The 11,249-nt window shown below is 43.4% G+C and overlaps 3 protein-coding genes across 3 annotated transcripts; 2 read left to right on the forward strand and 1 right to left on the reverse strand.

Annotated features, from left to right (window-relative positions):
• Window positions 1-309: 309 nt before the first annotated feature.
• Window positions 310-3,019, forward strand: BDV38DRAFT_286646 (Zn(II)2Cys6 transcription factor; the record flags this gene model as incomplete). The annotated part of the gene is made up of 5 exons (XM_032060716.1): window positions 310-1,035; window positions 1,101-1,181; window positions 1,260-1,879; window positions 1,933-2,121; window positions 2,263-3,019. 5 exons carry the CDS (start codon window positions 310-312, stop codon window positions 3,017-3,019), a joined length of 2,373 nt encoding a protein of 790 aa, XP_031909668.1.
• Window positions 3,020-4,804: 1,785 nt separating this feature from the next.
• BDV38DRAFT_182850 (bulb-type lectin domain-containing protein) lies at window positions 4,805-5,346 on the forward strand. The gene is made up of 2 exons (XM_032052108.1): window positions 4,805-5,085; window positions 5,191-5,346. The coding sequence occupies exons 1-2, from the start codon at window positions 4,883-4,885 to the stop codon at window positions 5,324-5,326; spliced, it is 339 nt and encodes a 112-aa protein (XP_031909669.1). The 5' UTR covers window positions 4,805-4,882; the 3' UTR covers window positions 5,327-5,346.
• Window positions 5,347-7,199: 1,853 nt separating this feature from the next.
• On the reverse strand, window positions 7,200-8,321 carry BDV38DRAFT_296000 (uncharacterized protein; the record flags this gene model as incomplete). The annotated part of the gene is made up of 6 exons (XM_032062831.1): window positions 7,200-7,406; window positions 7,478-7,614; window positions 7,668-7,806; window positions 7,839-7,942; window positions 8,006-8,114; window positions 8,208-8,321. The coding sequence occupies 6 exons, from the start codon at window positions 8,319-8,321 to the stop codon at window positions 7,200-7,202; spliced, it is 810 nt and encodes a 269-aa protein (XP_031909670.1).
• Window positions 8,322-11,249: the final 2,928 nt, after the last annotated feature.

Here is an 11,249-nt window from a genome sequence, read left to right on the forward strand (position 1 = left end):
AGAATCAGGCGTGTGCTGAATGGGGTTGGAGCAGATTGGAGATGCTCTCGAACTGTAAACCTGGGGAAAGGATTGTGTGTGACGCGGCGTTCAGCCATGGCCATTCATAGTAAGAAAGGCAAGTCGCCAGGAAAGCCCTGGTTGATATGTAAACGCTGGACAGCCTTTGGAGCACCCCAAAGCCACGGAACTTCCACAGCTGTCATATCTCTCTCTCGCTTGTTGCGACATATTCCCAAAGTTTATAGCCTCTATCCACTCAGACCCTCTTCCACTGATTGGGCCCACGAGCTAGCCTCCTGAGATAACATGTACCAGACTAAAGGCCCTCGGCCAGCGGAGAAACGCATCCGACGGGCGGCTGCGGCCTGCTATCGGTGCCATGGACGCAAGGTGCGCTGCGATGCATCGATTCTCGGCTATCCTTGCACGAACTGCGTGCTCGATGGCAGAACGGACTGTACTCTGCGCCCCAATGCTACCACACGTTTCAAGAATCTGAAACAGGGCCAGCGTCGGAACACTGCCGAAAGATTAGCGAAGCCGAGTGAGGACGAACAAAGCACCTTCAATGCCAGTGGAGAGCCCTGCGAAACCACTCCACAATCCGCCGTGTTACCACCAGCGGCTGGGCTGCCGGCACTGTTGCAGTCACCCAGTCGTACTGAAACGATATTTGAGTATGAGTCTGATTCTTCGACCCAGATACTAGACCCCCTGCCTATGAACTCGCCTCGGATGAGGTTGGGCAGTGTCGGTGCTACCTTTTCTGGACAACACTTTCTAGACCTGAATGCCCTATCTCTGCTTCCGATGAGCGATGTGCATATCCTCGTGACAGGGGGCTGTCTAGACATGCCCCCCAAGGCTGCGATGGATGTTTTCATCATGAAATACTTTCTGCTCGTCCATCCGTCTGTGCCCATTTTGGATGAAGTGGAGTTTTGGAACACCTATCTCCAACCGGAGGACACCGATTACGCGCCCAAAATCTCCCTCTTCGTTTTTCAAGCCATACTTCTTTCGAGCTGCGCGGTATGTACCATTCTCCCGTCATGTGGCCACTGGGCCTCAGGTTAACCATGGACTGGACGGTGCAGTTTGTGCCCATCGAAACCATCCAGCAATGTGGCTTCAATAATGCATGCGAAGCAAGAAGAACGTTTTATCACCGCGCCAAGGTATGTCTTTCTTTGCATATTTGTCCATGCTGGAAAAAAATAATTATCCCTCTGCTGATGTGCGCCTGACCAAACTAGATGCTATATGATACTAACTTCGAGAGCGACCCCTTAGCACGAGCTCAAGGTGCCCTGCTGCTGACATTCCATACCACAGCCGAAGACCCCCAGGCAACGATGACCTGGAACATGTGCGCAATCCACAATGCAACCGCTACAGGGCTGGGTCTCCATCCTTCGGTCCAGGATCCCAATAGATGTGCCAAGAAACGACTGTGGTGGTCTATCTTTGTCCGCGATCGCTTCCTGTGGCTTGGCCGTCACCGTCGGCCTCAGTTCACATCCGCGAATTTCAACTTGAACATTGACTATCTACACGAGGAAGACATGGCCAACGAAATCATGATGTCCCCGTTTTATGAGCCCAATGCCAAGCGCCTGCTGCTGAAAGTGTTCCAGGCCCAATGCCAGCTGGCTGCGATCTTGACGGATGTCATAACCATTTCATTCTCGGCGTCGGACGGGGATGCTCCACGTCTATCCCTTCATGAGCTGGATATATATCTCACACGGATCAAGCAGCTACGAGCCGAGCTCACTCAGTGGGAAGAAACGGTTTATTCCCCCTTGCATCATACTGGCATCGCCGAGCCGGAAACTGTTGGAATTATCATCAATCTAACTGCTTTGCACTATCAGTAAGTTACTACCGGCGAACATGATACTGTGCTCTCACTTACAGGTTTGACAGGACCGCTCGTATGGTCCTGGGCCATTATGAAACGCTTCTCGTGGAAAGCCACCTTGATATAATCCAAGACCGCTCGGCGTCGATCCTTCTGCCTGTGGCCAAGGACTTGAAAGACGCCGTATTTCAGATCACGCAAAAGCTTGGTTATTTCAGCTCAAGAAACCTAACAGAACATATCCCCTTGAGTGTGTAAGTCACCTTGCTCTTGACAATGAGCCCTATGTCCCGAGATGTCAATTTCAAAATACGAATTGAGGCTAAAGTGCCGTTCAAACGGGCCTTCTTGTTTGTCGTTGTTGTTGCTTTTCCCATTACTGACCAGGTTGGAAGACTTGCGTATTGCGGCACTCCCATGGTGCTCGCAGCGATAGACGTCAAGCTATCTATGTCTTTTTCGGACATGATTGAACGAAAGCGTGCTCTTGACAAATGCTCCGAGGTCATCGATCAGTCACGGAGAGTGTACGACGTCACAGAACTGTTCTCCCAAGGCACGCACCAGATCCTGCACCTGGCATACGCCATTACCAAAAACCTGCTCCTAGAAGGCAATGTGCCACAAACAGGCCCGTCGCTGACCGAAGACTCAAAATGCCTCCAAGGCAATGATGTAGAGGAGAAAGGGCGTGATAAGCTTCTGTCCCCTGCGTTCAAAAGGTTGCGAATAAGAGGTTGGGCTGAAGCGTTCCTGAAATATCCGCGTGCGTATCTCTTACTTTCAACGTGTATTGACTCTAGTCTGGCAACCGGTCGTCTTCCACGAAACGAACTCCTACCACCGATAATCAGAGACACGACATACGTGGTTCTGGGCCTACCAAAGCTTCCGTGGACAATAGGGCTTGCCACCGGGGCCACAACCGTGCCCACTGAGGAGAACGTGCAGAAGGATCAACGCCGGCTGAGAGGTCGACAAAGAAGTGCGTCTCTCAACGATACATGGTATTTAAGCCTACTTCAAGGTGTCGACGCAGGCCCGTCTGTTTTTGATGCTTGTGTCCTCGATGATGGAGAATCACGTAACGCCAATGTCCAACCGACTATAGAATACCTTAAGGATGATAAATATGCAACTATCGCCTCTTAAGTTTGGGGTTATTTCAGCGTGATAGTCCCGGAAACAATTATGTGGAAGAATGTTCGTCCATGCCACCAGGATACGAGTATCCCGCTTGGGAGTTCCTGAGTAACGGGTAGCCCATTGGGATGTAGCGTATAGTCGATGGGGATCAGCACAGTGAAAACACAAATTGGGAAGCTACTGTATTGAGAGAAGGGAGTGGGAGAGAGAGAGAGAGAGAATAGATCGACCATGAGATCAACGAGGGCATGAACTGCTTGTTTGTTTGTTTGCTTGCTCCATTCTTATAGAGATTAGCTGTCTCTTAGGTCAGCAGACCCGCCCGTCTTTTGGTATATTAGTCTGTCTTATCTCAATACAAATTCCTACTTCAATACAAAATTTGAGCTATTCAAGCTTCTATACAATATCATCTTAAGTATCTATTTAATATGATAGTTTGGGATCTTTCTTATTTATCTAACTAGTCTCTGTTAGACTGGCATAACCTAACCGTTGTAACCTAGCCATAACCTAACCTGGCCAAACGCCAGTCTAGATTATTAAGCTAATAAATTTAATAAATTAGTATCTTTTTCTGTAAGTTATCAAAGATTTTAATTAAAATAGAATATATATTTCAAGTAACTCGGTTATAAATATATACTCCAAGTTGATAATACAAAATATTAAACTGATATACTAATATAGTAGAAATGGGAATACAGGCATGTTCTAGAGAGCCCCCGATCCTTTCACCAAGATTTACTACAAAGGATAAGGGAAGTGGAAGCCGGCTGTCTTTAACAGCAGATATTTGTAACAGTAACCTCCTGATTGTACATTTGTGGCTCAGCAACATCCATCTGGGCACTCAGCCCACCGTTTCTAAGTTGAAATCATATTTTCAGCTAGCGGTATTGTCGATATAGCTAAGTTAGGCACCGTATTATGATAGTAGCAATACAAGTGTAACCGACAAATCCTGAAAGGAGAGGTAGTAAGGGATTGATAGTAGATAACTTCAGGGCAGATAAAAGTTCCCAACTTGCCATCATTAGTTACTAAACATTTAATTCGTATGGAATGGTTGTTGCCTCAGGCATCAATTACCCCACCCACACCGCCCCCCCCAAAAAAAAAATAAATTTCACAAAAAAAAAATAAATCATAATAAATGGAGTAACTGTGCATCCGCCCGAGATGGATTCCGGGTCTACCGCCAATCAGATCACACATCCCGTTGTGTCTTCTTCCACTGTTATTCGACACCGTATAATCATCCACTGGCCCAAAGAGAGAGAATGATAGAACTACGGTCGAAAGAAATGATGAGTCGTCACCCTCAGACAGGAAGGTCTCCGCTTCCATCCATTCTCTGACTAATCGAATATTGATTACCTGCTCTAGAACGCTCGCTTGCTGCGAGCCTGCGCACGGAGCGCTCAGCACATATGTAGATGCTGCAGTACGTCAACTCCATGACCCAATGACATGACACCTTGAAGTACGACGCTGTGAAGAACAACTGACGGCGTTGCATTGATTGACATACTGCTCAGCTGCACCGCTCATAGCCCCACAGCTGTTAATGAGCTGAAAGAGGCCGAATCCAATAGGGAGGCCATTTTCGCTGGATGGACAGAGGCGAGCTGAACATAGGATCATTGATCATCGTCTGTCCTGCAAGAACAGCACAACATGATAACGTACGGCTTTGCGTTCGGCACTATAGTCGGTAAAAGAAGTGTGTCTCATAGTAATATATAAATGCCATCATCCCCCTTCTACAGCCCGCTCAATACTTCAGTCTCTTAAGCATATCAATTTATCCATCCCCTCCTACAACTCAACCCATTGCATTTCTATCTCCCTAGTCCTTCTGTCAATATGCCCAACACTCTTGGTAACGGCGAATGGCTCAAAGTCGGCGAGAGCCTCTGGAGTGAGAATGGCGAAACCGAGTTCAAAATGCAACAGGATGGCAAGATCGCGCTTTACGTGAACGCGAGATGTGAATGGCAGAATACATCCGAGCAGAGGTACGATGTTAAGGGGCTTCATATGCAAGAAGATGGAAATCTTGTCCTGTAGTGAGTTTACCTTTCCCTATTGTGCTCCAATTCTATCTCTCTTTGTCGTGATATTGTGAGTTGAATATAAAGCTCTTCTTGGTTAACTTTCATACTGCTATTTAGCGATCAGAACGACAACGCCCTCTGGCACAGCAATACCGCCCCAAGCAATGGCCCTGTTATCCTTGCTGTGCAGAATGACGGTAACCTTGTTCTTTACAGAGGCGACGCCGTCTGGGCCAGTAACACCGGGCGTTAATTGCTTCAACAGTACAGTGTCTAGGTTAGTGGTCGGAGACTCAGTGTGCAAGGGCTGATACAACCTTTACGACAATGAGAAGTTTAAGATGAAGAAACAGACTGTTGGTTGGGCAGTTGTACTCATTGCCACTTATATATATGAATGCAAATAGACCCTGACCTGGTCAAGTTCGCTTACCCTAGCCTGAGGTGAACAATTCAATATAGCTCCGATATAACCTTTCCTACAAGTGATACACCATTATTAAATTGGATTCTCGGAATGGTTGTCATGTAGTTAGATTGGAGGGAGAGGCTGGAATCTAGCACGAATTCAATATCCTAACATCAATTCTCAGCGCAGTGTCTAATATTTTTGTGGCTGGCTGGTGATTCTTGGCCACACGGGTATTTCTGTCGATCCGAACTTATTTCAGCTTGGGTCCGAGTGGATCGACATATTGACGTGTTCTTCACTACCATCGATTCTTTTCGATCTTAGTGCTAGTGTGGGGCACTCTGGGCTGCTATTTTAGCGGGGCTGAGGACCACGCAGCAATCAGTTCCGATCTCGCTGAGATGGTGTGAGGGGTTTCGTCCAAAGGCTCTTGCAACCAGTTAGCTATCTTGGTTCGATGCGACTTAACTACTGGTACAACCGTGGGGGTCCAACACAATGCAAGTATATTCCACGCAACAACAGCCGAAGGGAGAAAGACCAGATCTATTGAGTATAGATAGTAGATACTGTCTGTGTTATTCCGATTATGATTATCGGCGTTGCCCTTCGAACACTGAAGGCTTCTGGTCTTGTGATATTAAGATCCCTCAATATACTGGTGCACGCGCGACAGGCACAGGTTCACATGAGACGTTCAATATATTACAAGATCCCCAAGGTCCAGAATCATTGCATCATGATGAAATCTCATGAGTCTAGAAATCGTTTCTACTATTCTGGTTCTAGCTACACGATTACAGACAAAGGCGCGCGTGGGCACTAGGCCCAAACAGGAATCCGTGGCCAACACACTGTTACAGACCCTTGTCTAGTGTACCTTATCGAGGGTGGAAACACAAGGCAGAATATTATAGGATAACAAGAACTGAAATAACTACAGGATTACCAAAGAATAATTATAGTAAATAACTAATAAAATAGCTAATACTAACTCAGTTATATAATATCTACTCTGTAATCTATCGATTCTATCCCAGGAGAAGTATACCAGGAGTATACAGTACTATATACTACAATTAGATATACTCTATTATCTATCCCCAGAAAAGTTACAATAGGAGTAGTCAACTATAAGATATATAAAGATATTTATTTATATACTTAGTCTAATTCTTTATAATTACTCTACTCAGTTACTTAGTATCTATACGTTAAGTAGTAAAGACCCGTCTCAACTTATTTATACTTATTAACTATTACACTGTTTTACTGACCCGTTATCAACATCAGTCTCGAAAAGCAGCCTCATTTAGAAGACAGGTGGACAATATAAAGTATCAAAGACCCCAAGGATAGGCTTCAAAGGATAACTGGGCGGAAGAGGGTGCCATCGCACTACTGGTCTGCCGGGTCTACAGTCCCCTACAAGATACGATTTACTAACAACTATACCTGGTCATCATCAAGATATCCGCACTGTAAGCAAAACATATAAGCTAGGAACCACATAGGAGACCATAGCCCATGATTAACATAGTAGAATAAAATATAGCGGGAGTGACTGGCAATCCTAACGTGTATCTGTGAGCCGGAATATAAGATAACTAGCACTGTCTGGTCAATCGCACAAAAGGCTATGATGGCCTATCATCCTTGCATTCAGCGAGCTCTATCGATATATATAAGCGTCAGAGAGCCACAAGTGCACCCTTTAGGCGGACAGCTTCAGTTTGTGCGCCAGGTTAGGATCGCTTTCACTGAAGGCAGGAAAAGTCCATCGTTCCTCAAAGGGCTTCGATGTGTCGACACACCGTAGATCAGTTGATACTCGAATCCGACCCTTGGGCAACTCGTTGATGGGCCCAGCATGGATCATGTGTGGGTTGTGGAAAACAACATCTCCAGCTCCATATTCACCCTGTAAGTTTGAATATGAAATCAGAAGCAATGTTCATATCGGTTCTTATCATTCTTGGAGTAATAACTTACCACGAGCCAGTTCCGGCCCCAGTTTTTCCCGAACTGCGACGAATTCCTGTCTAACCAGCCTCCCGCATTCATGTTTCGATTAACATGAGATACCTTTTTCTCTTCACTCAAGTCTATGCTGAGGCACGTAAACTCTCCTTCGTATTTCTTCCCAATGTCATGTGATGATCGAGATATATCAACCCGCCACCGTCCTTCTCGATATCACCGATAGGCACCCAAGCGGTGACACTGGTTGGGGGGCCGGACCTGAGGAAGATCTGGGTATAGTGGACCGGTGTTGATTCTGCGCCAGGAACTGTGCACTGCAACAGTGAGCGAGGTAAGTACTAATGATCTCAAAACCGAAGAGTTCCCCCACAAAAGCTTCCATTTGCTTGGCAATTTCGTCCTTGAAATTCAGACAAAACGGTGCGACATGGCTTTCCACCGTGTTCTCGACGAAAGGTCCTTCATCTTTGAGACCTAAGGCGAGATGGGTACCGCCAGGAAGAATGAAATTTCTCTAATTGTTTCCGGGGAATATACTGTCTTGGGGAATAGTGCCGGGCTTCAACACGCCAGATCCCTGGTGAACAAACCCCAGGTAGTCCCGACGGCACTTGTTGACCAAGTTCCGGCCAATGAGGCTTTTCACCTATGTGATATTAGGACGATGGATTCTGGATAACTGTCTATTTGACAGACTCACCTAAAGTACTCCATCTCCATAGAAATGTCATTTCGGCACCGCGAGCGGGGTGTCCGGTGTGAAAGGCTTCAAGCTCTTCAAATTCTCAATAGTACCCTCATACGCCCGGAGATTCAACTTTTGTTGGACGGAATGAACTAATGTGGATGGCATATCTGCTGTCAAAGCCCGTGTAGTGGTGTTTTTACATTAAAATAGGGAGACGATTCGCTTCCAACCTTAATCGTTTTTAGTACTTTCCCAGGACATCCTGGTTTGTCGTAATGGGCAACAGATTTGAATCTTTCTATCTCCCGATTTCCACTTTTGGCGAATGAGATGGTTCCCCGACGATTACCGAAAATGGCAATTCCATCGGATCTCCGGAGGCTGTTTGCACTGTTTGGTTCCCGCCCACATCAAGGAATTTCATGAATCACGAAGTATCACGAATGATATCAGTCCCTCCTATAAACATACTGACTCGCCCAGTAATATACTGGCATATTGGCTTATCATACTCAAAAAGAGCTGCTATGCGGGAAGGTACAACTCCCAATGAATCGTACGAACGACTGATGCGTTAACAAGTACCTACATATCCTCTCCATGCGCCACGGATTATAGCCGTCTCTTAGGTCAGCAGACCCACCCGCCATTCGGCGTGTTGGTCTGCCTCACCTCAATACAAATTCCCACTTCAACGCAAAATTTGAAGCTATTCAGAGATTTTACCTACCACTACCATACCTGATTCTTATTCTGATATCGAGGAACAAATCTTAGAGGTCTATACAGCTGCTCAAGACCAAAAAAAACTAAATATCTCTGCGTTAGCATATCAGTTTGATATTTCTTATTATCGACTCAGGATATATATTTATAGCCGAGTTACTCGAAATATATATTCTATCTTAATTAAAACCCTTGATAACTCACAGAAAAAGATACTGATCTATTAGATTTATCAGCTTGATAATCTATATTATCCTCCTACAGCCGGAATAATTAAGCAGAGTACTAATCAAATACTGCAGCAAAATATAATTCACAGGTTATCTTATATAGTTAATAAAAACTGGGTCTATTACTTTATTAAATATCTCCCAAGTAAGTTTAAGCTTATTTAACAGAAGTCTAAAAATAGAAATTGTCTTGATATAGAGAATATAGATATTCTTTAATACTGATTCAACTGCTTAGAGCTCTTTATCAAGTAGATTTCTTCCAAAAATATATATAATTTTAATAAAACCGGCTTTTAACTAGAGCAGAGAAAGTCTCAAAAAATTATAACTACTATACCTTTACAAGCTACAAGGAGAAATCTATCTAAAGAAATAGGGAAACTGGTCTCTACAATAGAGTATATTATAGTAGATAGTTTTGTTCTTTCTCTATATTTTATATTCAAAGATATATATTATCTAGAGAGATAGTACAATACAGATATTCCCAGTAAGTATTAAATAACTCTATCTTCTAAAAGCTATACTTCAGATAAGATTAGTCTTAACTGGATTCAATACTTCTATTGTTATACAAAGTACTGTATCTCTAAAAATAAGGTTCAATTATTACTTTTTAATAGCTATAAATTCTATCTTATCTATAAATTTCTTCAGTTCTGTAAACAATACTATATTATATCTTATTATTTCCCTTTTTATATAATATATCTTGTATAGTCTCTTGATAGATAGTCTTTTCAAGTCTATAAATATTTCTATTATAAGCAAAACAATAAGCTTACTCAGAAAAATATTAAAATAGATAATAAAAGTAATTTCTTAAAACAGATTTATTCTATTTATATAAAGATTTTTAAATAATATATAATCCGGGATATCTTTAAGAAATAAGATATATATCTCTTAAATTTAGAGCCGATAATAAAGTCTCTATATAAAGTTTTAGAAGTTACTTCAGAACTTGAGATAATTATAATACTATTATTACTACTATCAAGCTTATTACTGCTATCTACAATATAGAGTCTATATTAAAGTATTAATAAAGTATAGAGCTTTATTAATAATAGCCCAGAGCTTAATCAGAGTTTTGTCCAATATCTGAACCGAGTATTTCAGAGCTTACTAGAAGTTACTGAACTAGTTGCTCAGCTGAAAGATAATTTACAATAATACTACCAATATCAGAAGTCTTAAAATAGACAGAAATCACAGAGAAGAGTCCGGTATAATGGACCACTGACTGTATATAATATAAAACGTTATATTGCTGATCATACAGAGGAAGAAAGACTACAGGGTCTCAGACAGATTAGGAAAACGGGAACTTTAGAACATAATAAATCACTATAATAGAGAAATATAGGGAATCTGCCTAGTACGGGGGCTAGCCAGGTGGATAAGGAAGATCCCAAACTACCTTATTGGATAGATACTCGAGGTGATGTTGTATAGGAGCTTGAATAGCTTCAAATTTTGCGTTGAAGTGGGAATTTGCGTTGAGGTGAGGCAGACCAACACGCCGAATGGCGGGTGGGTCTGCTGACCTAAGAGACGGCTATATATTTCTTTGCTTCGAAACGAGTACTTCCTACCACTTTTCTTCATTCACATAATTGACATTGATACAATACACACCCAACATAAATCTAACTGCATGGAAATAACCAACCTGGAAACCCTACTATGAATGCTAAATCAAGAGGTGGTATTGTTGGCTACTAATGTATGCTGGGTGAAGAACTTCCAGGTGGCCAACATTCTCTCGAATCTAAAATTCCGGACATTGTCCGCGATGGCAGAACTCTCGGGGATATGGCTAACTGATGTCAAAGCACACTAGTATCTTCACAGTTAGATCAATTATACCCCTGTATGGACTAGTGGACTTAGTATCAAGCAAATTCCACTTGGTTGGGGTTGATTTCCAGTTCTTTTCTCGGAGCAATGCGAGCCTAAACCCAATCCAGGAGGACTAAGCGTGATGCAAACATGTCAAACAACCATTGAAAAACTGGGACTCCAAAGGCTGTTCAGCATTCTAGTCTATTTTCTCCCTAGCATGGCCAAAAAATCCCTGAAGCGAAGCCACACTAAAAGTTGGTCCGACTGGCCATACTGGCCTCGAACC

The sequence above is a fragment of the Aspergillus pseudotamarii genome (genome assembly GCF_009193445.1).
Source record: "Aspergillus pseudotamarii strain CBS 117625 unplaced genomic scaffold BDV38scaffold_64, whole genome shotgun sequence".
NCBI classification, from domain to species: Eukaryota; Fungi; Ascomycota; class Eurotiomycetes; order Eurotiales; family Aspergillaceae; genus Aspergillus; species Aspergillus pseudotamarii.